This window comes from Scyliorhinus canicula, chromosome 21, assembly GCF_902713615.1.
Source record: "Scyliorhinus canicula chromosome 21, sScyCan1.1, whole genome shotgun sequence".
NCBI lineage: Eukaryota > Metazoa > Chordata > Chondrichthyes > Carcharhiniformes > Scyliorhinidae > Scyliorhinus > Scyliorhinus canicula.
Window position 1 is genome coordinate 66,173,982 of NC_052166.1, and position 27,672 is coordinate 66,201,653.

At 46.6% G+C, this 27,672-nt stretch overlaps 2 protein-coding genes across 6 annotated transcripts in view; one reads left to right on the forward strand and one right to left on the reverse strand.

The window, feature by feature from the left end:
- The window catches only part of LOC119955474 (cip1-interacting zinc finger protein-like), a 66,645-nt gene extending 56,801 nt beyond the window's left edge, over nucleotides 1-9,844 (forward strand). For all 5 annotated transcript variants that reach the window (XM_038781686.1, XM_038781688.1, XM_038781690.1 and 2 more), the window contains one exon: nucleotides 592-9,844. In XM_038781686.1, the coding sequence (XP_038637614.1) occupies nucleotides 592-1,293 (702 nt within the window). In that variant the 3' untranslated portion in view covers nucleotides 1,294-9,844. The remainder of the gene's footprint in view (nucleotides 1-591) is intronic.
- Nucleotides 9,845-12,928: 3,084 nt separating this feature from the next.
- Nucleotides 12,929-24,345, reverse strand: bbln (bublin coiled coil protein). Its single transcript, XM_038781693.1, has 2 exons — nucleotides 24,094-24,345; nucleotides 12,929-15,368 (listed from the first exon to the last, which is right to left on the reverse strand). The coding sequence occupies exons 1-2, from the start codon at nucleotides 24,161-24,163 to the stop codon at nucleotides 15,181-15,183; spliced, it is 258 nt and encodes an 85-aa protein (XP_038637621.1). The 5' UTR covers nucleotides 24,164-24,345; the 3' UTR covers nucleotides 12,929-15,180.
- Nucleotides 24,346-27,672: the final 3,327 nt, after the last annotated feature.

The following is a 27,672-nucleotide window of genomic DNA, read 5'->3' on the forward strand; positions in this document are numbered from 1 at the left end:
TTCTAAACATTCCTAGCTATAAGATTTTCAGAGTGAATAATGAGAGCGAGGTGGATTTGACCTTGTTCATTAAATACACAATTGTAGTCCGAGGAAACCGTTTCGTTATCAAACAAAAGTTGGCAGCAAGCCAGATGAGATATTGCGACAGATGATCATAAGCTTGGTATGGTTTAAGGGGCCTCCTGAGGGGTGGAAATCTGGAGAGGAATAACATGGCGGCTAATGCTAGAGCAGTTAAACCAGGGAATGAGCAAGGTGCTGGAATGAGAGGTGTCTGAGGGATCTATTTTCCCTGTTGACTCGACCAGAGAAAGGCGAAGTACTGGAAGTTAGAAAGGAAAGCAATGTTTTTTTTTATAAATTAGCGACCTGCTCCAATCAGTATCAAAAGGTAAAACAGAAAATGCTGGACAATCTCAGCAGACCTGGCAGCATCCGCAGAGAGAGAAGGGAGCTAAAGTTTCTAGTCTGGACGACTCTTTGTCAAAAGCTAATATTGTTTTGATTGAAAGTATGTACTTTGTTACGGTGACTCCCCAAAGTTTTGGAGCCGTTGCCCATTTTTGTGTGTTTTCTTTGTTCAAACAGAGTTACAAAGCACAAAGAGCCCAAGATTATTCATCTGCCGGTGTTCAGGAGCCAGCTCCTTCTGCGGGGAGCAGCCTTGGTTCAACAGATGATCAGAAGCCAACAGGTGGGACGCAGGTGGAGGCTGATGAAAAATCTACTGAAGCCGCTACTGGTGAGATCAAAATGGAGGAGGAGAGTCCCAAATCCGAGGTCACGGCTCCTGCACTGTCCCATGTGGACAAGGATGGTGCTTCCGACTCGCAGTGTGCCCAGCTGGAGAGCCCAAGTTGTGAAACTGGAGTGATCTCCGGCAGTGCCCCTGTCGCAGAATCTGATTGCAAACTAATTGCCGACCCTCTCGCAAATGAGGAGGCAGCGAACAGCCCCAAGGAGGTGGTGGAGCAGACAGCCAGCCCTGAGAAGTGTGAAGCAAGTTCAGTCGCTGGCAGTGAGGCAGTAGGCGATGACCACGATGGGAATGAGGAGGGCGACCTGAGCTTGATCAAGACTGAGGAGCCCAGTGAAGCGGAGGATGGCGAGGAGGAGCCCCTGGCTGATGGCTGTCTGGCAGAGAAGGAATGCGAGGGGGTGAATGCCAAAGGGGAGGATAACGAAGCTGAGCTGGAGGATGATTTTAGCCACCTGGAACGCAACACCCCCAAAACGAGATCCGGGAAGGCAGGCAGAGGCCGGCGTTTCTCCTCGAGGCGGAAGAAGTAAACTAAAGACCCAAATCCACTTTTTCTAGAGTAACATGTGCTATGGTTGGGATAAATCTGGGTTTGCCACAGTGTTAGATTCACAGTGGGCTCTCAGTGGTTATGTACTTTTCTTTCATTAATGAGAGAAGAATCATGTACAAGTCCGCTGATTTATAAACTATGTAGTGTCCCAATGCAGTACCTGTTCAAAAATATTTCCCCGCCCTCTTACGGATAATAAAGTAGAGGCGACTGCGGTGCTCCAAAGGTTTTAGTATTGTAACTTAGAGCATTCGCTTTCAGTGTTTTGGAAGTAACGTCACTGCAGTCTTTGCTCCATGTACTGCAACTGGCTGTTCCTTCACCGCTGACACCTGAACCATGGGCCACTGAGATAAAGTCATTCTTTGTAGACTTGTAACCCTACCTTGTATAAAATAAAACCTTTCAAGTCACCAGTTAGTTACGGAAGATACTGAGGTATCACGGGGCAAAGTGGGCCCCCCCCCCCACTTGGAGCCCTTCACTGGGTGACCATTGCAACCTTGAGACTGGAACCATTTCACGGGGTCTTTGGTAAGTGTCCATCACTTTTTGAAACATCATGCACACCTCGGTGTAAAATCCACTCGTGATTTTGACACTGAAAATTTGTTTTTGTGTAAGTTTCACCATTGCATTAACATAAACATAATGTAGCATACTCTGAAATAGACGGCCACGGTTGTTATGCCTTTCCCAGTATTCATTCCAGAAATGGCTACCTGCCCGTTCTTCTTGATGAACCAGATGGTGGGTGAGAGAATGGGGGAGGGGTGGCATCTTCACTAAATTATTATGGTGGAATGTAAGACTTATAAAAGCGAGTATCCCAGTTTCTGTGCTTGAGCTGGGTGTGTTTATTGCATGACCCGGATCAGCTGTGATGGATAAAGTGAAGCCGTTTATGGGGAGTATTTTATTCTTGCACGGGATGGAGGCATCATTGGAAAGGCCAGCATTTGTTGCCCATCTCTAATTTCCTTTCATCCGATTGGCTTGCCAGGCTATTTCAGAGGGCAGTTAAAAGTCAACCACATTGCAATGGATTTGGAGTTGCATGTAAACCGGACTATATCTAAAGAACATTAAGTGAACCAGATGGGGTTTTACAACAGTCAGTCCTAGTTTCATGGTCACCATTATTGATTCCAACTTTCAATTCCAAATTTATTAATTGAATTTAAATTCCACCAGCTGCTGTGGTGGGATTTGAACCTACGTCTCCACAGTCTTGGCTGTGGGCCTCTGAATTACTAATTCGGTGGTATCACCACATCAGTTCCCGGTGCATGATGCAGCTAAATCTCTCTCAGATCTTCCATTAACATGAGATTCACAGTATAGTACTGGTCTCAGCTTTATGGACCATTCAACCAAAATAACACTTTAAAAAAAAAATGTTATTAAAAATGTTTGTTTATAACAAACAGGATATCAATAATGTATCGATCCCTGCTCCGGGTCACTGTCCATGTGGTGTTGGCACATTCTCCCTGTGTCTGCATGGGTCTTGCCCCCACAACCCAATGGTGTGCAGGCTAGGTGGATTGGCCACGCTAAATTGTCCCTTAATTGGAAAAAAAATTGGGTACTCTAAATTTATTTTAAAAAAAGGATATCTCTAATGTGGCTGATATAAAGCACACAGAAAAAAACAGACTAACACAATGATCATATCATCTTTTCACAACAATACTAACTACCCCCGCCCCAAACACCTGATGCAACTAGTTCTTTAAAGTAGGAAATGAATGGCTGCCATCGCAGGTAGAATCCCGCCACCCATCCACGGTGTACTTGACCTTTTCCAGATATAGAAATTCCACATGGTCACCCAATCAGGCCGAGGCACTACACGGTGTAGAGAATCTCCTTCCCAACAGAACTCTCTCTCTGGGGTATCACCAAGGCAAAGGGCAGAACGTCCGCCCTCACCCGGTCTGCAGCCCCAGTGAGGCCACCAATAGACAAGACTCCAGATCCATATTGAGAATTGCTGACCTGTGTTAAAGAAGGAGACCTAAAAGCTTCCCATCCGAGGGCAAGACTGGAGGATGTGGTGAGTGAGCCCATGAGAGCACTGCCCACATTTGTCCTCCACTCCCACGAAGAACCCACTAATCCTTGCCCTGGTTGGGTGAGCTTTGTGTACCACTTTGAGCTGAATCAGGTTAAGCCACGTGCAGGAGGAAGTGGAGTTCACCCTGCGAAGGGCCTCGCATCGCATCTCTTCATCCAGAATAGGACCTCACTCCCTCATCCACATTGCTCACCCGGTCCAGCTCCCTCCATTGACATGATCTCCCCAAGGATATTTGAAATGCTCCCTCCCTTCAAACCCCTCCAGCAAGATTTCCCCAGGCAGGGTGGGTTGCGGGGCTAAAGGAAATGTAGGACAGGCCTTCCGGATAAAATTGCGCAGCTGGAAATAGCGGAAAGAATGCGTCCCTGCCAGTTGAAATTTCACCGAGAGCTTCTCCAAACTGGCAAATCTCCACAAGTAGATCCCCAAAGGTCTCGAGGCCCTTTCCCCTCCTCGACTCGGACGTCACATCCAGACTTGGCGGCACAAACAAATGATTGTCACAGATGGGGACCAGTGGTGACATGGAGTTCAGTTTGCAGTGCTGCCTAAATAGAGGTCACCACCGGGTTCGAGGAATACTCCGCTGGGAAGAATGGGAGCGAGGTCCTCACCAAACCCGAGCCCCTACATCAACCCTCCTCCATATGGAATTTGGCTCCCCAATCACCCGAATACCGTTTGGCTGCCCAGTAATAACAGAGCAAGGTGGGTAAAGTTAGCCCCCCCCCCCCCCCCCCCCCAAAAAAAAAAAACTGCTGGTTCGTCTGAAGGAACATCCTACATATTGGTGATTTACCCACCCAAATAAAAGGTCAGTAACCTGTTAATCCTGGCAAAAATATTTGAGGATGAAAACAGGGAGTCATTGTCCTTAACGGTCTGGACCATGCCCGCTAGGGACAGCGGAAGGGTACCCCAATTCTCGATCTGAAGTCACTCTACTCACCAGACTTGTATCATTTAACCTGTGAAATGTTGGCCAATCTTGGGCCACATGGATACCGAGATAAACAGAAGTTTCTCTGACAAGATGAAAAGGCAATACCCTCAGATTGACTCCCCTCCCCGGGGAAATTAAAAGGAAAGTAGTCACTCTTCTGCAGGTTCAGTATGTCCCCCGCAAAGGAGCCAACACTCCTCGGTAGCTTCATTATTCCTTTCATAGCGGAGATTGGGTCAGCAGCATGCAGGGGCACCTTGTGCCTCTCTCCTCCCCTGCTTTATCCCTCTCCATTTTCTCCAAATACCTCAATGCAATGGCCACGGGTTCAATCGCCAGCGTAAGCAGGAGTGGTGACAATGGGCACTCCTGTCTCGTGCCTCTATTCAAGAGAAAGTACCCCAAACTCATCGCGTTAGTGCATACACTTACCTTGGATGATATATACAATAGCTGAACCCATGAAATTAAGTTCTGCTCAAGTCCAAAGAGATACTGCCACTCTACTCTGTCTAAGGCCTTCTCCAAATCCATTGAGATAACCACCTCTGGTTCACAAGAGGGGGAAGAGGACAACTTTTAGCACCTGCCGTTAGATAATTGTTGCCCCTTGACAAAACCTATCTGGTCTGCAATTGCTTCCGGGACACATGCAGCCAGTAGCTTGGTGTCCATGTTCAAAGGGGCTGGTTTAGCACAGGGCTAAAGAGCTGGCTTTTAAAGCAGGCCAGCAGCACTGTTCAATTCCTGTACCAGCCTCCCCAAGCACGTGCCGGAATGTGGCGACTAGGGGCTTTTCACAGTAACTTAATTTGAAACCTACTTGTGACAATAACCAATTTTCATTTCATTTACATTTCAACGGGGAAATGTGCCAATATGATCCACATTCTGTTGGGTGGTTATCCTTTTTCAAAATAAGGGTGGTGGAGGCCAGCAACAGTGTATCGGACAAAGCTCCCCGAGCCACAGAATCATTGAATACATCTCCTATCAGCAGTACCAGTTGACCCTCAAACCTCTTGTAAAATTCTACTGGAAACCCATCGGGACCAGGGGCTTTCCCCGACTGCATCAGCCCAATGCCCTTCAGCACTTCCCCAGGGCTTAACGGGGTCCCCAATTCCTCCCTTCTCTCTCTCTCACTCTCACAACCTGTCTAGGATCTCTGACATGCTCAACCCCTGGGGGGCTCCGACCTATAAAGATCCCTATAAAATATCCCAAATGCTGCATTGACCCTCTTGGGCGGAGTCTAAACTGGTCACGCAAGTCTGATCCGCACAATCTCCCCGGGAAGCCGCCTGCCGCCTCAGTTAGTCAGAAAAAGACCTGCCCATATATAACGGGGATTTGGGAGTGTGGGTGACGTTCTCAAAGCCACAGCTTTGCCCATCCCTGTGTACTCTTGACGAGATGTTGGTGGGCTGTCCCAGTCCGCCTGATGTACCCTTACAGTGGGGCAATTCCAGAATATTGAGACAGTGATGGCAATGCATGTCCAAGCCAGGGTGATGTTCCCTTGACATTGTTGCTCCTGACCTTCCAGGTGGCTCTGTTTGCAGGGAGAGGAAGATGCTGCCCAGTTATGTTAAATAAATTGTTGCAGTGTGGTGTTGGCGGAAGCATTGCCGACCCTGGTTGGATGTATTCCTCGTGGTGTAATCACATAACCTCCAACCCCACTCCATTCCCGTCCCCACTTCTGGCTGTCCAACACATACAATCTCACGATGCACAACCTTCCCATGGCCAATTGGAAAGTGAGCAGACTTTTTTTTTTTCCAATTGGATAATTCTTGGCTATTAGTTAAGGGCCCTATTTTTCCCCACCTCTAAATATTAAGTAGTTAACGAGCGCAAGTGTTTTAAGACATTTTTTAAAAAACTACTTTTCTAATGTGCCTCTGGTTGGTCTTCCAGGTTGTTCATTGTTGTATCCTGAAAATTAATCTTTAATTTCTTGACGATTCCAAATAATCCTGGGGGGATGACAACCAGAGTGATGTGTTGGAGGGAATGGATATTGAGTACAGTGGCAGGGTGTTCTAGAATCCCTACAGTGCAGAAGAAGGCTATTCAGCCCATTGAGTCTGCACCGGCCCTTGGAAAGAGCACCCTACTTAAGACCACGCCTCCATCCTATCCCCGTAACCCAATAACCAAACTGGGTTGATCAAACTGCTGGCAAGATTCTACCCTACCAAATTCAAAATGCCCACCTAGACATTTTGAAATGTGGACAATTAGACACACATGATAGAATCTTTCCTCTTGGGAATAAGATCGTGCTTCAATTTTCTGCATTCTTTCTTGTGGGGCAAGACTTGACTTTTTTTTTAAATTTTAGAGTACCCAATTATTTTTTCCAATTGAGGGGCAATTTAGCGTGGCCAATTCACCTAACCTGCACATCTTTTGGGTAGTGGGGGCGAAACCCACGCAGACACGGGGAGAATGTGCAAACTCCGCACGGACAGTGACCCAGGGCCGGGATTCGAACCCGGGTCCTCAGCGCCGTAGGCAGCAATGCTAACCACTGTGCCACCGTGCTGCCCTGGCAAGACTTGACTTAACTTGTTTTATTAAATAGTCATGGTAATCGAAACATTTCAATGTGTGCTTAAAAATAGAAAACAGATTTATCAGGATTTGAAGGGAAGAAGGGTGAAGTTCCAGGTGTGCAGATCTCATCAAAACAGACTCTGCTTAAAATGTTGACCTTTTCTTATACAGCCACTGTGCGTTTGAGCATTTTCCATTATTTTGTTAAAACCTTTAACCAAAGAATATTAAGAAAACCTAAACACATTTTTTAATGGGTTTAGTGGTAATGGCCTGTAATGCTCACAGGGATGCTGGGACTGAAATGTGAAATTGCTGCACCATCTGTTCACCTCCTTGGCTCCAGGATCAATCCAGCCTGTTTTTGAAGCTTTATCACTCGCTGTTCTGGTAAACCTGTTAAGACCCAGATGCCTTTATGCAGCTTTCTTTCAGAGAGGTTAATGTCATGGTCCATAAAATAACCAAAGGCCCTTGAGATAATGGAACCACAAAGTGCAGAGGAATTACGGCTTTCCCTGGTTTGGTTAAGGCTACCTGGCTTCCCTTCAGCAGTGGCTGTTCTACTGCCCTAATCTTGGGCCAGTCACCTCGATGAGTGTCACAGATATTCCCTCCCCTTCTTGTTGCTTCTCGCTGAGGGCAACTCGAGAAGCTGCCAGCACATTGGGCATGGCCCCAAATGTGATCATTCAATGGCGCTGTGCGCTGGAGCTCCAACCAGCTGTCATCAAGATTGTTTCTTTGAAATATAACAGTTGCTCTTTTTTAAAAGCTCAGAGGACAGATAACTGCAGTAAAGTTTATTTAAATAGGCTTAAAAGTCACATACTAGACTAGCAACTCAAATTCCACGATTGTAAAATTAATCCAGTAAATCTGTGGCCTGTATACCAAATACTCAACTGGGGGCCGTCACCCCCAATCTGCTCTAAACTGTGTTAGTTGCAGTTGGCTTTCTCCAGGAGGCGAGCTGCTTCTCAGAAAAACAGCCCACTGCCATCACTTGATAGCTAGTTGCAGGTGGACAATCTCACCTGGTGTCGCCCATATCCCAACAGCAATGACATTTTGGCCAATGTTAAACTTGCCCAACAAGTTTTGGTATTATTGGTTCAATGAACCCTTCTGCTCGTTTTAAATCGGACCCTTTCGACGTACCTTACTATTCAAGTGTCAAGTCTGCTACCACGGCTGCAAAGCCTGGGTTCTCTCTCTGCCAGGTTATGGTGCCCTTGGTCAAGGAAGCGTGAACATTCCTGGCAGTGCAGCCTTTAGCAACAGAAAATAAATGGTTTGCGAATGTCAACAGTCAACTGAAGTGAAGCCTGTGAACCTAGTTTTGTAATTAAGTCAACCTTCTGCGAGCCACAGTTGCCCTTCAGTTTGACCAAGGATAGTGTTCGCGTGGGGAAACGGCACAGCAGTTTGAGGTGCTGTTTCTATGTCTCCCCCATTCCTTCTCCCAGTATTTTGAAGGGCTGGATGGCACACAGTACATAAGTAGGAGCAGGCTGATCTCCCACCTCAATTCCACTTTCCTGCCATGTCTCCTCATTCCTTTAGGTCCAAAAATCTGTCAATCTCTGTCTTCAATATACTCAGTGATCGAGAATTCAGAGACCTCCAAAGTAGAAAGTCGGGGCTGAGCTGGAATCTGGAACATTATATCCTCCTCTCGATGTTCTCAGTTCAGAGTCTCGTCCAATAGAATGTCGTAACGGTGCTAAGAATGCAATGGCTATCTGAAAGTTTGGAGATCAATATCCTCATTTGATTTGTATGAGTTGACACAAGTAGTGCCAAATAAGGATGGCTTTATTGTGTGGAACGTGAATCGAAAGCAGCAAAGTTTAGGCCCTGTTAACACTTGACAAACTTAGTTAAAGGATTAGTTTTTTTCCCAGTCAGCCAGCACATCTTCATTCTAACCGTCTGGTAGGGATTAAAGCTTGTGAAAAAGAACACAGTGTTTGCCTCATGACAATAAGGGGCGTCCTGCAGTCCAGATAAATCCTCCAGAAGCCAGAAGAGATATCTGAGCATCTTCTATTCCTGAATTTCACATCACTGCCTCAAATTGGGTTATTTGAGAATCTAGTGTTACTCACTTTTTGAATTAATGCCATGCACATAATTTCACAGTGCTGTCACCCTGTTGGAGTTGGCTTTGATTGAGAAGAAGAAAAAAAAAGAATCCTTTACACTCCTCTCAAGCCAGAATCCACAGTGACCAAGAGTTAATAACCTGTGAACGGGCAGCATGGTGGCGCAGTGGGTTAGCCCTGCTGCCTCATGGCGCCGAGGTCCCAGGTTCGATCCCGGCTCTGGGTCACTGTCCGTGTGGAGTTTGCACATTCTCCCCGTGTTTGCGTGGGTTTCGCCCCCACAAACCAAAGATGTGCAGGGTAGGTGGATTGGCCACGCTAAATTGCCCCTTAATTGTAAAAAATTAATTGGGTACTCTAAATTTTTTAAAAATAATAACCTGTGGGCCTTTTTTGTTTTATATTCTTCCCATGCAAGCCATTTAATTCAAACCCAGGTGTCAAGCAGAGGAGATGTGTTCAAGTGAGCCGCCCAGTTCCCCATCAGTTCTTCAACACTCATGTGAGATGCGCATACACACACGCCTGTATGCATCCTTGATCGAGCTGATCTGTAAAATGTCACAATAAACGCACCATCAGCAGTTAACTCTCTTCATTCCTTACAAATCCTCTAGAAACATGACATTTGGATTGTAGCAAGGGAATATTTTGGATGGACAGTGTTCAATGTATTTAGGATAATGGGGCATTTTAAAGCTACTTTTTTGAAGATGGATGTCCCTTTTACTGTTGTTTACTTTTTTTAAGTAATTCATGTTGCTGTTTGTGTGTACTGTCATTTTCCCTTATTCTAAATAAAATGCTGTTCTCAGTGTAGTTTCAGAAACATGCTTGTTTTCAGTTGGTGATTGAATGGCCTGCAGTGAGGTTTCAAAAATAAAGCTTCAGCCACACGGTTTCAAATAATTTTTAAATGTATGGTCAGCCTTGTGTTTCTCACTAAAAGGTTTTTGGAAATTCTTCACATTTCTGCACACCCTGACTTGCTGCTTAATTACATCTGCACCCAGAACACGAGCTCTGACTATAAGTTAATACCGACCATCAGTTTCAATCGCCACCTCACCTGATGTTTCCATTAGGGTTTCTGCTCGGCAGCTTGAACAACCGAAGGTCGACTTGCGTCAAAGGGCCAAAGAACCAAAAGTGACATGAAGGGAAAACATGTTAATCCAGGAAGCTGTGATTGGGAATGCTCTGTCTGAAAAGGTAGTGGGAGATTTAGCATTTCAAGTTCTCGTTCTCTGTGGGTTGATCTTGTTATTCTAGTCATCACCCTGATTCTATTACCTATTTGCCAACTAGCGGAAACAATCCGTTAACTAAACTGTTTCAAACTCCTCAAATTTGAAAATACTTTTTGTTTGTAAATTTAGAGTACCCAATTTTTTTCCCAATTGAGGGACGATTGTGCGTGGCCAATCCACCCAACCTACACATCTTTGGTTTGTGGGGGTGAAACCCACGCAGACACGGGGAGAATGTGCAAACACTACACGGACAATGTCCGAGAGCCGGGATCGAACCCGGGTCCTTAGCGTTGTAGTCCCAGTGCTAACCACTGTGCCATGTGCTGCCCCCTTGAAAGTATCTTTTGCTGGAGACCATTTTTGGTCTTCCTCTTGAGATATTTCTGCTGACAGTGCAGCAGCTGTAAGTAGATTGCAGTAAGGACTGGAAGCCACTACCGTGTGAATTCATTACAAGCTCATTCTGGCCGAATCAGAAGGAACATTGCTTTCCATTTGAGCTGCAAGTACCTCTGCAGTTGGTTATGGTCAGCTTCACTCCCATAAAAGCTAGAACAATATATAAACATGAATGAAATGAAATGAAAATCGCTTATTGTCACGAGTAGGCTTCAAATGAAGTTACTGTGAAAAGCCCCTAGTCGCCACATTCCGGCGCCTGTTCGGGGAGGCTGTTACGGGAATTGAACCGTGCTGCTGGCTTTCTTTAGTCTGCTTTCAAAGCCAGCGATTAGCCCTGTGAGCTAAACGCCCCAGAGACTATGTCGTGAAAATCAGATGCCCAAGTGGTGTTTCAGCTCCATAACAATTGCATATCAAATCCGCTCCAAACTCCATCTGTTTAACATCCAATAAAACTGCAACTCAGCAAGTGATTAGTTTACTAGAACTTTGTCAACAGCATATTAAATCAACTGCTCTAAAACAATATGATCTAATAGTCATTTGGTAGTACAGAACTTGAGTGTTGCTGAAAAAAAACATTTTAGAGCTCCTACAGGAGCTATTTGGCCCATTGAGTTTGCACCGACCCTCTAAAACTAAGCCCACTCCCCCACCCTGACCCCGTAACTCCACCTAACCACATCTCTGGACAATAAGGGGCAATTTAGCATAGCCAATCCACCTAACCTGCACATCTTTGGACTGTGGGAGGAAACCCACACGGGGATAAAGAGCAAATTTCCACACAATCAACCAAGTTTCGAATTGACCACTGTGTCACCATGCTGCCTGCATTGGTATCCTAGAAATTGTTCTGATGAGTGCAAGATGAAAAGCTTTGACAAAATGTCTTTTTTCAACAAGACTCAATGATCAAGTATAATTTACATTCTATAATGAGATGTGTACACCGTTAGAATGTCATTGCTTGCACATTGCACTTTTTGAACAATTGAAGCTACATTATCGTTTGTACAAATGGTGCATATCGATACTTGTATTTAGGTTGGTTCTGATCCTTTCACATTGTTCTGTTGCAAAATAACAACACCCACTCTCTGAATTGTTACCTCCCGGAAACAAAACAGCTGCTCAATTCTTATATAATTCAAGGACAGAGCAATAAATGCTGCAGAGGCAAGTTGGAGAGAAAAACTGGCGCTCAACATCCCAGTTACTGGCAGTGGTAACTTATTGCACGATTCTGTGGGCATAACAAATCCGTGGAGGAAAGAAAAGGATTAACTTTAATAGTGTTACAGAAGCAAAATCTTGCACAAGCACATAAGAAATAGAAGTAGACCATATGGCCCTTTGAGTCTGCTCAACCAATTGATATGATCGTGGGCTTCAAACCCCTCTTGTTGGTCATATCCCTTAGTTACTCGAGAGACCAAAAGTCTGTCTATCCCAGCCTTAAATGTGTTAGATGTCGGAGCAGCCACAACCCTCTGGTCGAAGAGTCTAAAGATGCAGAACCCTTTGAAGTAATTTCTCCTAACCTCAGTCCTAAATTATAGGCCCTTTCCCGAGACTGCCCCCTCCCGCCAGCGGAAACAAAATCTCAGTATCAAGCCCCCTCAGAATTTTGCTGGTTTCAATATTATTCATTGCAGATGCTGAAAATCATAGAATTATTTTAGCACAGGAGGGTTTAATGGTATATTAAGGAGAAGGGTTGCTGCTAAATTATAGATTTTCACAGTAGTTGTAATTTGTTTCTCCATTTAATTAATTTTAGAAGCAGTGTAAACCATTCATTGAGAAATTTTCAAATCAGGAGCAAGCTGTAATTTGCCAGATCACATGGTGTACAAGACAAACCCATTCCTCTGGCCCCCAAATTTTTTTTTGCTATACTTGCATCTAAACCGACTTCCCTTTTCAGCCGTAACATGCTATGTAGTCGCATCAGTACTCAGCCTCAAATTCTCGCTCCACAAATGCATGTTTTATTTACCTCATAACTTGGCACAAGGGTTCGAGCAAGTGATACAGACTGTGCTGTGGACACACGTGGGAGTCTCAGACATGCCTGCACAGAGCAGACCCTAGAATTAGGACACGGGTCTCAAACTGGTCTCAAACTAAAAGTTGCAACATTTGCCAACTCAGTAAATAACTGCTGCAGCAAGGGAATTCAGTGGAAGTGAAAATCTGGTGTAAGGATGGAAGGTGCAATCTACCGTGAAAAAGATGCATCTTGACGACAGGGACCAGTCACTGGCCTGATTTTGAGAATCTTTTATTGAAATGGTTACACCGTCACTAGAAATGCAATGCTCACTCAAAAGCCAAATCCAACCCCCAGTCCAGCAAATATTTCAGAACTACGGTTAGTTGGTGTAGCTAATTTATGGAACCAAAGTTGTTGTGGCAGAAGACCAAAATCGGTCAGACTACCAAAAGACCTTGGTGCCAAAGTTGCCAGTTCCCAGCGATTCATCATTAGTAGCAAAGAACACAAGTACCCACACCAACAACTTGAATTTCAATAGGCCCAGCAATCGAACTGTGGAGTTGAAACGTTTGAAAACAGTTCTAGTGAAATCTGCAGGACACGAGAAGACCAGATTCATGGTGGCGCTAGCCTCCATGGCCAAAGGAATGAAATTCAAGCCTATGGTCATTTTCAAACTTAAACCATGCCAAAAAATCAAATTCTCAGTATAGGTTTTGCGCATGTCCATGACAGGTTGGGTGGATAAGGATAAAGGGAGGTTATGTATTTATAATGTGTACAATAGGCTGCCCAGTGGCCTGCGTGAAGAGTTTAGTTTATTATTGTTGTGGGACATGTCCAGATCCCACTGACGAGATCAAGAGTTGCCTGCAGAGAAATAACACCTAAATTGAAGTTCTGCCAATGGGTCTAATATCCATAGCTCAGCCTTCAAATTGTTTTTTATGCATGCATCCAAGGGACATGCACACACTGAATGAAGGTGGATGGTTGACAGAATAATTATCTGTCGTCAGATCGTTCAAAAAAATGTGGGACGTCCAATTCATTGGATGGCGAGAAGGATGATTCTGATCCAGAGTGGGCTCCGTACAGTCATGTCACAGATAAAGTGACTCAATGAACTCTTGCATCGAACGCTGGAGACTATGAATTTGCTAGTTTCTTAAAAAAGCTTTCATTGTTGTTAAAAGTATCTTTGTACATATAATTTATTCAATAAACAGTGCCACATTAATTATGAATGATCAGAGTTAAATTTTCTTTTCAAATTTCAAAATGGCAATTTCCCACACTGGCGATTTATAATTTAACCCATTTGCACCCGTTTTGGAACACCTTTTGGAGACTTACACGCAGACATCTACGGTAAGTAAAACAGGAAAAAACATATTGCAAGATATTTTTCGATTCGGAATGACTTGGGTGTTCTCGATACATATGATTTTTCAAAGCATTTTCTCAATGATGGATTTTCAATACACACATTGCAACAGGTGACAACAGTCAAACTATGCAACACAGATTTAAATGTAGATTCCAGGACCAGCAGAAACATTCAGTAAAGACAGAAAACTGGATAAGAGGGTCATTGGATTAATCTCAAGGATCGAGCAGCAGTCTGCAATACCAGATTTCTCTTTGCTACTGGGTACCTGAATAATGCAGCGATGCCACAGAATCTGGGAATGTTTACACAAGGGGGGGGGGGGGGTTCAGGTGATTATCAGTTAAGATCTTAAAGGGTATAAATAAGACAAACAACACATTACAAATTGCATAAAATGACATAAAGCCTTAGAAAAGGGAGGGTTAAAAGAATATTTAGGTTTAAAGTTTTGCACAGATTTTGGTGAATGAATGGGTGGAATGGTTAGCAGAGGTTCTGATTCTATAATCTTCAAATTCAAGAAGGTTTTGCATTTATTTTGTACCTTTCATGATGATCAGATGCCCCAAAGCACCTTACAACCAATGAAATACTTTTGAAATGTCGTCACTGGTAGTGGGAATGGAGCTGCGAGTCTGCACATTGCAGACTCCCACAACCCCAGTGGTTTTCTGATGCTGACTGAGAGCTAAATATTGGCCAGGTCCCCCTGCTCTTCAGAATTGTGCCCGCTGAACTATGGCTGACGCTGGGAAAATAAAATATAAACGGTATGGTGGATTCTAAACACTAGGTACCAGTCAAATGAACTACAATGCTCCATAGGACCTAACACTCAATGTTTTAAATTATTTGTATCCCATTGAAATAAGATTTCTCATATCATGATAGCAACTCACAATTGGAGCACAGCATCTGTCACAAATGAGTTTCCTCTGGAAGGAAACAACAGAAATTCAACAGCCAAAACCAATAGAAAGATATTAATAAAGACTGAAGATGTCAGAACTGCAGCTCAGTACAACGATTTAAACTGCCCGGTGTCACAGGAGAATAAAGTTGCTAGCAATCCTTAAGCAGGACGTGTAAGCTTGATAGAGAAACGATGATCAGAGTCAAGTACTGCGGTCCTGGGAATCTGTTGGCGCCGTTGCATCTATTTGCTGCTGCCTGAATTCCATCCTCACCTGGCGATTTGACTCTAGCAGTTCATGAAGTTTCGCATTCAGGGTATCGTTCTTCTCCTCAAGGTTGTCCAGGCAAGAGTTGATTTGGTCAAGCATCAGATTTAGTGCAGCATATTCTGCCAAGAAGGGGAGGTGTGGGAAGTGAGGTGAAGAATACAAGATTTAACTGTCAGCAGAATAAGTTACAGAAAAAAAGGAATATATTTGTGGCGACTAAGGTGACAATTTTAGTGTGACCACTTAAGGGGTCTCACCAGTCTCATTGACAACAGAAATAATCTTAGGACATCCCAAAACAACTTACATCAAATTAAGTCACAGAGCAACTTATGGGACAGAAGGAGACCATTCAACCCATTGAGCCTATGCTAACTCCATAGAGCAATCCAGTCAGTCCCACTCCCCGGCTCAATCCCAGTAGCCCTGGAGCAGTGGCGTGCAGAGGTCTGGTGATGCCCGGGGCAAATCTTGATTATATGCCCCAAAGACTCAAGTATAAGGCCTAATATACTGAGAAATATTATGAGAAAGGAAAACATTTTGAATATAGATTTTTTTTTAAAATAATTTTTATTGAAAAATTGAATTTATGCAACAATAACGCACCATAGTAAAATACCAAAAATAACAATAATATTAACAATCATAAACATTCACCTCACCTCCATGAAGACAGCATTTTAACAACAACGCAAATTAACACAATATAAAGTTACAGAATAGACCCCACAATAAGGAACACTCCCCCCCCCCCCCCCCCCCCCGGGTTGCTGCTGCTATTGACCCAGTTACCTATCTCTGAGCCAGGAAGTCCAGAAAAGGCTGCCATCGTTTATAGAACCCTTGTATTGATCCTATCAGGGCAAATATGACCCTTTCCAATTTTATAAATCCCGCCATATCACTGATCCAGGTCTCCACACTTGGGGGCCTTGCATCCTTCCACTGTAGCAGAATCCTTCGGCGGGCTACTAGGGACGCAAAGGCCAGGACACCGGCCTCTTTCGCCTCCTGCACTCCCGGCTCTACTGCAACTCCAAAAATCGCGAGTCCCCACCCTGGTTTGACCCTGGATCCAACCACCCTCGATACCGTCCCCGCCACCCCCTTCCAGAATTCTTCCAGTGCTGGGCATGCCCAGAACATATGGGCGTGGTTCGCTGGACTCCCCGAACATCTGGTGCACCTGTCCTCACCCCCAAAGAACCTACTCATCCTAGTCCCGGACATGTGGGCCCGGTGCAGCACCTTAAATTGGATGAGGCTAAGCCTCGCACATGAGGAGGAAGAGTTGACTCTCTCCAAGGCATCCGCCCAAGTCCCGTCCTCTATCTGCTCCCCGAGTTCCTCCTCCCATTTAGTCTTCAGCTCCTCCACTGACGCATCCTCCACCTCCTGCATTACCTTATAGATGTCAGACACCTTCCCCTCTCCGACCCACACCCCCGAAAGCACTCTGTCCATCGTCCCCTGCGAGGGCAGCATAGGGAATCCCTCTACCTGTCGCCTAGCAAACGCCTTTACCTGCAAGTATCTGAACATGTTCCCTTGGGGAAGGCCAAATTTATCTTCCAGTTCCCCCAGGCCCGCAAACCTCCCGCCAATAAACAGGTCCCTCAATTTGCTGATAACATTTTGAATATATAAACACAGATGAAACATGAAATAAACGCTTTATTCGATTTTAATATAAATCAATCAAATTTATTAAGTTCTTTTCCCCAAATGATACCTCCCGTCACAAAACACCTGAACTACTTCACTTTTTACATCAGCTGTGAGAAATTCTTTTTCAATGCTTATTAAAGCCAGGTTGGTCAGTCGCTCCTGTGACATAGAAGACCTCAGATATGTTTTTATTAATTTCAGTTTTGAAAATGACCTTTCACAGCTTGCGACTGAAAATGCGATTGTAAGCAGTAATCTGTATGAAACACACAGCGTCGGAAAGACATCCCTCCCATACTGTAGTAAAGACTCCAGAGCATCTTTAGGATCAGGGGGAACTCTATTCCCTCCAGCTCGAAGGAGCATCACAAAATCAATAATTTCGTCATATAACTGAATTGCAACCACATCATTGTCATAATAATTTGCAAAGTCTGAACATTCCTTTTTTAATTTCTCTCTTTCTTGTTCATCTTCAATCACTACTGAATTCAAGTTCAGAAGAAAAGAAAATCGGTCACTGAGTCTTTGAAGGCGGACACTGCGGTCTTCAATTTCAGTTTTTAATCTGTTCACAATCTCTACCATTACTCTATTCATTTCTTCTTGTGCCGTCAGTCCACTATCTCTTGCTGACTCTCCAGGCATTATTCTTCTTCTCCTTGTTCGTGCAATTGGTATTCCCCAATTTTCACAATATTCATTGGCTAAATCTATTGCATTGTGGATAATTTCATCATTCTTCAAATTCAAGATATGAATAAGTCCTCTCAGATCACAAGAAGCTTCATGGAACCCCATTTTCGGATCCTGCAAACGTTTTGAGACTTCCTCCACTGATGATAAAACTGAGTACCAAAAATTTAATAAAGCTATAAACGGGAACTGTTGAATAGAGTTCAGTAGGAATCCTGCATCAGATTTAGTTTCCCTTGAAAATTCTCCTTCCAGCAGGTGTTGAAGGCTTGCAATAATGTTGTCACACTCTTCGTGGATTACTTGCACAGCATCATGGCTGGAACTCCATCTTGTGTCACACTGTCTTTTCACAGTCCGAGTGACAAATGATTTTAACACTTCCCAACGAGAAGTAGATGAAGAAAAAAAAGTAAAGAGTTTTTCTAGAATGCCAAAAAATGTAACAACAACAGGTTGCACCTCACTTGCATGGACACAGACCAAATTGAGGCTGTGGTTCTCGCAGTTCACAAACACAGCTTTTGGGTTAACTTCAAGAATTTTTTGTTGAACACCTCCTCTCACTCCAGCCATAACTGCGGAGTTATCATATGCTTGACCACGACAGTCATTCATGGAAATTTTGTCTTCTTCCAATTTTTCCTGAATTTTATTTACCAGGCTGACTGCATCTTCCTTGTTGACTTGAAAAAATCCCAGAAATGTCTCCTTTATTTCTACTTTTCTGTTTTCATCAATATGAACGTAACGCAGAATTTCAGAAACCTGATCTTCATGGGCAATATCTGGAGTTGAATCCAGCATTATGCTAAAATATTTTGCGTCCTTAATTTCGGAAATTATATTTTTCTTGACAGTTTCACCAAGAAGATTGATTATTTTGTTTTGAATTCTGTTGGGCAAGTAGGTGACACTTTTTGGTTTCTCTTTCCCTCTCTGCAAGTGTTTTGCTAAGATGTCATCATATTTGGCCAAAAGTCTGATTGTTGCTAGAAAGTTTCCTGTATTTTCACTGACTGTCTCCCCTGGCTCTGATAACCCAGATATTCCTTCTCCTCGATGTCCACGATAGGCCAGATTCTGTTTTGCCAGAAAGGATATAACCTCGACAATCCGTTCAGTTATAGCTTTCCATCTTTTCTTTTCAGCAGACATTTGCTGTTGAAGTTCAGCATCTTTCGTAGTTAAATGATGGAGTCGAACTACGAGGTTCAGGTATTCCCTCATGTGAGCTCTATGAGAAGGGCTTTTCTCATGGTCAGGTATTCTTGGATTTAATTTTCTCCAAGTGGAGAAACCGTCTTCCTTTCCAAAGTTTGACACAGACGACAAATGTTCCTTTGAAAACAAAAAGCAAACAAAACAGTAGCATGCTTTCCGATATGGAGAGTATAACAACCATTTTCTCTCCACAATTTCTCCGTTTGTGGAAACTTTATCAAACCACTGTTTGGAAAATGATCTCCCATCCTTCTCAGCAAATGGACCACTTTTATTCTGATATCTTTCAGGGCCATGTTGTAATATTGTCATCTTCAAATGATCTGGAATCGGTTTCGTCAAACAGCCAAAATCGCTTCTTTGCAAAAATATGCTAAAATCTTCTTTATTTTCTTCACATGGATCATCATCCTGACAACGAGACTGAGGAGAGAGAGTATTATGTTCTGACCGAGCTGAATCCGTATCAGAAAAATCCTTCTCTGCACCCACATCATCTTTTACTTCTCCAGGTTCTCCTACTTCTTCTTTACTTCTTTTTATCCATGCATCTAATGCCCCTCTTTGATGGGACTCTTCTTCGACTCTGGCCCTCTTTTTTTTCCTGTTCTGTACTCCACTCGGTTGTACACGAAATACTCGTAACATTTCATTTTCTATCTCAAAAAAATGGGAAGAAAATGGTAAACAATCGGTCAGTTGCAGACGGATAAACCATATTTAATTTCTTTGTTCCTCCTCTGCAACCCCCATGGAGAAGGATAAGAGCAGCAACGTCATGGAAATACTGTTATGACCCTTGTGGAAACAAACTACAAACAACCCAACTAAGACCAATATATAAGACTTCACTTTTATATTAGCAATCACACCAAAATCAACGTAAATTAAACATGAATTAACAAGAAAATTGCAATAATATGACCGATAAATTACACATAGCAGATACAAAGACATATCTCACACATTTCTCAGTCAGCCCATTCAGCACGTATCGCATTCATTTCAGCCACAATATCCTTCAAAACGTTGAACTTCTTCAAATCAAATTCCATCTTCATTTCTCTAAAGCTTTAGCACCAAGTCTCATCAAACACCGGCATTACTTCACCCAATTTCCACAAATATAATTTTCACAATCGACACATTTCCAGATCCCTTTCGCCTCTTCTGGATCCAACCTTCTTTGTCTACTTTGCCAGCTATGCTATAGCTTCCATCTCTTCTTCTTCACAAAACCCTGGTCATGTGGGGCCTGTTTTTGCACTATGCCAGTGCATAAAGGGTCCCCAAATCCAGATATAAAAGCTCTGTTCAAGATCCGAGCTCCAGCAGCTTGCAGTCGTCTATGAGAATCTCCCATTTATAGGACCCGGGGCTTTAAGTATAAAGGGTAAGAGGGCAAAAGTTAAGAGGCCATGATGAATCTTTATAAAATACTGGCTCTGTCCCAAATGGGTGCCCCAAATGTCAAATTCTGGGCACGACAGTTTAGTAAGTTGACAGCTATAGAGAGGGTGCAGAGAAGAGTTTTAAAATGGATCTAAAGATAAAGAATAAAGAAAACGCACCCAGGGTGGCATTGCCGTCGATTCGGGAGAATTCGCGCCCTTTCTGTTCCCGCTCCAGCCGCCGAGTGGAAAGCCGCCTCTTCACCAGCAGCGACCGCGGTGCGCAGGCGCGCTCCGGCCGTCCGCGGTGCGCAGGCGCGATCCATTCTCTGATTGAATGCCCCCATCCAATGGATGCCCGGGGCCAACGCACTGTCGGCCCCCCCCTCTGCACGCCACTGCCCTGGAGGTTTATTGTATTCAAGTGTCCATCTAATTTCCTTTTGAAATTACTGTTTCCACTTGCACCAGGCTCATGGGCAATGGGTTCTAAATCATTACCATTCACTCTTCCTCACATTACCCTGCATTACTTGCCCAAAACCTTAAACCTGTGTCGCCTAGTCTTAGTATCATCAGCTAATAGCCAGTTTACCCTCGCCTACCTTATCCAACCTGACATAATCTTGTATATCTCTATCAATTCACCCTCCCCCCATCTCCAAAGAGAAGAATCCTAACTTTTCCGCACAACTTTGTAACTAAAGTTCCCCCATTCCTGGAAACATCCTGGTAAATCTCTTCTGTAAATCTCGTTTTAAAACACGGTCACCATTGTAATGCAGCAACTTTGCACCCAGCAAGATCCCACAAATATGTGATGTTAATTATTGACTGGATATTGGGGATAACAGCACAGTTCGTCTTCGATGGCAGGTGGGGTGAAGGTTTAAATTTCTCAACTGTAGAATGGCACCTCTGACAGTGCTGCACTCCCTCAGTACTGACCCTCTGACAGTGCTGCACTCCCTCAGTACTGACCCTCTGACAGTGCTGCACTCCCTCAGTACTGACCCTCTGACAGTGCGGCACTCCCTCAGTACTGTCCCTCTGACAGTGCGGCACTCCCTCAGTACTGACCCTCTGACAGTGCGGCACTCCCTCAGTACTGACCCTCTGACAGTGCGGCACTCCCTCAGTACTGACCCTCTGACAGTGCGGCACTCCCTCAGTACTGACCTTCTGACAGTGCAGCACTCCCTCAGTACTGACCTTCTGACAGTGCAGCACTCCCTCAGTACTGACCCTCTGACAGTGCGGCACTCCCTCAGTACTGACCCTCTGACAGTGCAGCACTCCCTCAGTACTGACCCTCTGACAGTGCAGCACTCCCTCAGTACTGACCCTCTGACAGTGCAGCACTCCCTCAGTACTGACCCTCTGACAGTGCAGCACTCCCTCAGTACTGACCCTCTGACAGTGCAGCACTCCCTCAGTACTGACCCTCTGACAGTGCAGCACTCTCTCAGTACTGACCCTCTGACAGTGCAGCACTCCCTCAGTACTGACCCTCTGACGGTGCAGCACTCCCTCAGTACTGACCCTCTGACAGTACTGCACTCCCTCAGTACTGACCCTCTGACGGTGCAGCACTCCCTCAGTACTGACCCTGTGGCAGTGCAGCACTCCCTCAGTACTGACCCTCTGACAGTGCAGCGCTCCCTCAGTACTGACCCTCTGACAGTGCGGCACTCCCTCAGTACTGACCCTCTGACAGTGCAGCACTCCCTCAGTACTGACCCTCCACAATGCAGCACTCCCTCAGTACTGACCCTCTGACAGTGCGGCACTCCCTCAGTACTGACCCTCTGACAGTGCGGCACTCCCCCAGCTCCCAAGCCAAATGAAAATCTAATTCTACACTTGCCATCTCAGGGTCTGCTGGAGTAATCTAATGGAGCCCTGTCAAAGTGTCAAGCTGGACATAGGGGGGGGGGGGTCCTGTCAAGGTGTGGGTTTTGGGGGGGGGGGGGCTCTTGCCAAGGTGTTGGGTTGAGGGGGGTCCTGTCAAGGTGAGTGGTTGGGGGGGGGGGGGGGTCCTGCCATTGGGTTGGGGGGAGGGGGGGAGGTCCTGTCAAGGTGTTGGGATGGGGGGGGGTCCTGCCAATGTGTTGGATTGGGGGGGGGGATCCTGCCAAGGTGTTGGATTGGGGGGGGGGGGTCCTGCCAAGCTGTTGGGTTGGGGGGGGGGGTCCTGCCAAGGTGTTGGGTTGAGTGGGGGGGAAGGGCTGCCAAGGTGTTGGGTTGAGTGGGGGGGGGGGGGGCTGCCAAGGTGTTGGGTTGGGGGGGTCCTGTTAAGGTGTTGGGTTGGGTTGGGTGGGGGGTCCTGCCAAGGTGTTGGGTTGGGGGCGGGTTCCTGCCAAGGTGTTGGGTTGGGGGGGGGGGGGGGGTCCTGCCAAGGTGTTGGGTTGGGGGGGGCTGTTAAGGTGTTGGGTTGGGGGTGCGATCCTGCCAAGGTGTTGGGTTGGGGGGGTCCTGTTAAGGTGTTGGGTTGGGTTGGGTGGGGGGTCCTGCCAAGGTGTTGGGCTGGGGGGGGTCCTGTTAAGGTGTTTGGGGGGGGGGGGGGGGGGTTTCCTGCCAAGGTGGGTTGGCGGGGTCCTGTTAAGGTGTTGGGTTGAGGGGGGATCTTGCCAATGTGTTGGGCTGGGGGTGGGGGTCCTGTTAAGGTGCTGGGTTGGGTTGGGGGGGTCCTGCCAAGGTGTTAGGTTGGGGGGGGGGGGGGTCCTGCCAAGGTGTTGGGTTGGGGGGGGTCCTGCAGTGTTGGGTTGGGGGGGGGGTCCTGCCAAGGTGTTGGGTAGGGGGGGGGGGTCCTGCCAAGGTGTTGGGTTGGGGGGGGGGGGTCCTGCCAAGGTGTTGGGTTGGGGGGGGGTCCTGCCAAAGTGTTGAATTGGGTTGGGGGGGTCCTGCCAAGGTGTTGGGTGGGGGGGGGGGGTCCTGCCAAGGTGTTGAATTGGGTTGGGGGGGTCCTGCCAAGGTGTTGGGTTGGGGGGGGGGGGGGGTCCTGCCAAGATGTTGGGTTGGGGGGGTCCTGCCAAGATGTTGGGTTGGGGGGGTCCTGCCAAGGTGTTGGGTTGGGGGGGGGGGGGGGTCCTGCCAATGTGTTGGGTTGGGGGGGGGGTCCTGCCAAGGTGTTGGGTTGGGTTGGGTTGGGGGGGGGGCTCCTGCCAAGGTGTTGGGTTGGGGGGGGGGGTCCTGCCAAGATGTTGGGTTGGGGGGGGGGGTCCTGCCAAGGTGTTGGGTTGGGGGGGGGGGGGTCCTGCCAAGGTGTTGGGTTGGGTTGGGTTGGGGGGGGCTCCTGCAAAGGTGTTAGGTTAGGGGGGGTCCTGCAGTGTTGGGTTGGGGGGGGGGTCCTGCCAAGGTGTTGGGTTGGGGAGGGGGGGGGTCCTGCCAAGGTGTTGGGTTGGGGGGGGGGTCCTGCAGTGTTGGGTTGGGGGGGGTCCTGCCAAGGTGTTGGGTAGGGGGGGGGTCCTGCCAAGGTGTTGGGTTGGGGGGGGGGGTCCTGCCAAGGTGTTGGGGTGGGGGGGGGGGGGGTCCTGCCAAGGTGTTGGGTTGGGGGGGGGGTCCTGCCAAGGTGTTGGGTTGGGGGGGGGGGGGTCCTGCCAAGGTGTTGGGTTGGGGGGGGGGTCCTGCCAAGGTGTTGGGTTGGGGGGTCCTGCCAAGGTGTTGGGTTGGGGGGGGGTCCTGCCAAGGTGTTGGGTTGGGGGGGGGGGGGGGGGGGTCCTGCAGTGTTGGGTTGGGGGGGGGGGGGGGGGTCCTGCAGTGTTGGGTTGGGGAGGGGGGGTCCTGCCAAGGTGTTGGGTTGGGTATGGAGGGGGTGGGATCTGGAACAGGGGGTCGGCTGGATAGCCTCTGCCGGGTTTACCTTCCTCGGGCATCACCTCCTCTTCCTCCAGGCCCGCGGTGACACTCGGCTCCCCGTTGGGCCCCGACATGGCCGGGCGCTGAGGCCGGGTTGGTAGCTGCCGCCCCCGGGGTGACGCCGGGCTGAGGCCGGGTTGGTAGCTGCCGCCCCCGGGCTGAGGCCGGGCGCTGAGGCCGGGTTGGTAGCGGCCGCCCCCGGGTTGGTGTCGGCCGGAGTTCGGCTCCTTCACTGTAGCAAACTCAGTTGTGCGGGGTCCTCGCAGCGGCTGTCCCGGAGCCGCCTGAAAACAAGGGGTGACTCCCCCTCCCCCTCGCCCTCTCCCACCCCCTCCCCCAGTTCAGGATAACCATTCCCGAGCACAACACCATCATTAATATCACAATTAAAAATACAATGCCAAACTTTTCTTTTTTTTAAATTGGCCGCAGGCAGAAAGGAAGCTGCCCGGCTGTGAAGCCCCTTGTCTGTAATTTATGGGCAGATTTAAAGGGGTAAATCCTGACCACAAATTGGTTTCCAGAAAATACATCAGAGTGAAGTGAACTGAATATAACAGATTGAATAACTTACTGGAATTGGTGCAACATTTGTGACAAACCAAACTACAAAAAAAAAGTCTTGCATTTCTGTAGCACCTTCAATATCCAATAAACAACTGTAGTAACTCATTTTCCGGTCATCAAAATAGTGGCTGTGAAATGTTTTACATCCACCTGAGAAAGTAGGTAGGGCCTTGGTTTAATGTCCCATCTCAAAGACGGCTCCTCCGACCGTACAGAACTCTCACAGCATTGCACTGTGAGTGTTGGCCTAGATTGTGCGCCTACATGAAACTTACTCACACAACCTTGTGACATAGATGGCCCACCCTGACCAGATCTATGTGCTGTCTCATATGTCAGTTGCTCATTCTCAATTTCTTGTTTTGCCAAAATAAATACTGGCCATCTCTCGAAGTTGCTGATGCTGGGGCAGCTCGATGGCGAAGTCGATCCCGGCCCCGGGTCATTGTCCGTGTAGAGATTGCACATTCTCCCATGACTGTGTGGGCCTCACCCGCACAACCCAAAGATGAGCAGGGTAGGTGGATTGGCCTTTCTAAATTGCCCCTTAGTTGGGAAAAAAAGAATTGGGTGTTCTAAATTTATTTTTAAAAAGTTGCTGATGCTGTTCACCTCCAATGCATACACCAATATATAAATTTCCAAGTCAATAATCAGGATACAAAACTCTTGAGTATGTTCTCAGAACGGCCCACTGTCAAGAGTTCTGAATTCTTACACAGCACGTAACTGCCCTGGAATGGGAAAAGTGGCAGATTTGATACATCCATGTATCCATGTCAATGAGGATCATCTCGACAAGGAGGTGGTCACCGTATATGTAGTTTGAATAAGGAGGTGCAGAGTTTCAAGAACACCCATTCACAATCAGAGTACTATCACATAATTTTCTCTCCTCTCCAAAAAGTTCAGATATCTCTTCAGATGATCTGACCATTTATCTCATTGTTGTTGGTGAGAACTTGTTGTCTGCAAAGAAGCTGTGACATTTCCCAACCATGATTCCTCTTCCAGAGACATATCTGGCTGTAAAACCCTTTGGGAAATCCTGAGGTGTGAGAAGGTGTAAGACAATATAAGTTTCTCACCAGGTTTCTCACTGTAGTGTGCCTCCCCATTGCTCCTACTCGCCCCTGCTCCCCAAGTACTTTTGCCACATTCTACCCAACCAGGCACTCCCCCCACCTCCCGAATACAGACACATTTTAGAAAGTTTAATTTAAAGTACCCAATTCTTTTTTCTCAATTAAGGGGCAGATTTAGCGTGGCCAATCCACCTACCCTGCACATCTTTGGGTTGTGGGGGTGACGCAGACACGGGAAGAATGTGCAAACTCCATGCGGACAGTGACCCGGGGGCAGGATCGAACCCGGGTCCTTAGCGCTGTGAGGCAGCAGTGCTAACCACTGCACCGCCGTGCTGCCCCTCCCAATACACACACGTACATGGGCCCCTTCTGCTCTCTCTAGTTTCTCCCCCCTCCCACACATCTTACTGACAACTGGAAGTAAATCCCTGGTTCTTAAATACATTATAGAAGCATGTTGAAACAGCATTATATAGCATTTTAACTTAGATGGTGACGGTCTGTGATTATGAATACATTTGAAAATGGATCTTTGAACCAAAACCGTTTGAGAATCACTGCTCCGTGACCTTCAAGGGATATGGCAATGGAGAAGGAAAGTGGAGCTGAGGTAGATTGACTGTGATCTTATCGAATGACAGAGCAGGCCATTGGGCCTACTCCTGCTTCTCTTTCTTATGTTCACTAAGCAGGTTTTGTGTGGCCATTTCTGTGAGGGAGCATATATTGATGCCAGATTATAATTTAATTCATTTTCTTTCTCATGCACAATTTAGGTTTTATTCATTGTGGCCCGTCTCAAAAAGGAGGAACTTTAGTCAGGTTTTATGGAGATGATAACACCAGTATATTAAAAGAGGCAAACTTTGGTTTTGAAAGTTTGGGAAGCAATTGTTGATCTGGAGTTCTGATTGGGTGGCACGTTGGCACAGTGTTTAGCAATGTTGCATCACAGCGCCAGGGTCCCAGGTTCGATTCCCGGCTTGGTCACTGTCTGTGCGGAGTCTCCACATTCTCCCCGTGTCTGCATGGGTTTCCTCCGGGTGCTCCGGTTTCCTCTCACAAGTCCTGAAAGACGTGCTGTTAGGTGAATTGGACATTCTGAATTCTCCCTCTGTGTACCCGAACAGGCGCCAGAGTGTGGCGACGATGGGATTTTCAGGCAGCACGGTGGCGCAGTGGGTTAGCACTGCTGCCTCATGGCGCCGAGGTCCCAGGTTCAATCCCGGCTCTGGGTCACTATCTGTGTGGAGTTTGCACATCCTCCCCGTGTGTGCGTGGGTTTCCTCCGGGTGCTCTGGTTTCCTCCCACAGTCCAAAGATGTGCAGGTTAGGTGGATTGGCCATGATAAATTGCCCTTAGTGTCCAAAATTGCCCTTAGTGTTGGGTGGGGTTACTGGGTTATGGGGATAGGGTGGAGGTGTTGACCTTGGGCAGGGTGCTATTTTCAAGAGCCGGTGCAGACTCGATGGGCCGAATGGCCTCCTTCTGCACTGTAAATTCTATGATAGTCTATGATTCTCCCCGTGTTTGCGAGGGTTTTTCCCCCACAACCCAAAGATGTGCAGGCGGGGTGGATTGGCCACGCTAAATTGCCCCTTAATTGGAAAAAAATGAATTGGGTAATCTAAATTTTAAAAAAACTAGGGGATTTTCACAGTAACATCATTGCAGTGTTAATGTAAGCCTACTTGTGACAATAATAAAGATTTTTAAAAAATTAATTGTGAGCCAAAAATTTACGTTGTACAACCAAAATTAAATTCACCAACGATTTTGGGAAATTTTGTTTTTTTGAGGGAGGGGGTGAGATTGCAGAAGGTTAAAAACGATGTTTTCAGCTCAGACTGGAAGGCTGTATTTGGAAGGGGGGGGGGGGGGGGGGTTGCGTTCTGGGTAAATCAGTGCGCCTTTAAGGAGAGCAGGG

Excerpts from the sequence above, each read along its gene's own strand:
- bbln (XM_038781693.1), bottom strand. The coding sequence starts at position 24,163 with ATGTCGGGGCCCAACGGGGAGCCGAGTGTCACCGCGGGCCTGGAGGAA. Across the intron at positions 15,369-24,093 it reads GGAGGTGATGCCCGAGGAAG|AATATGCTGCACTAAATCTG; the intron begins GTAAACCCGGCA and ends CCTTCTTGGCAG.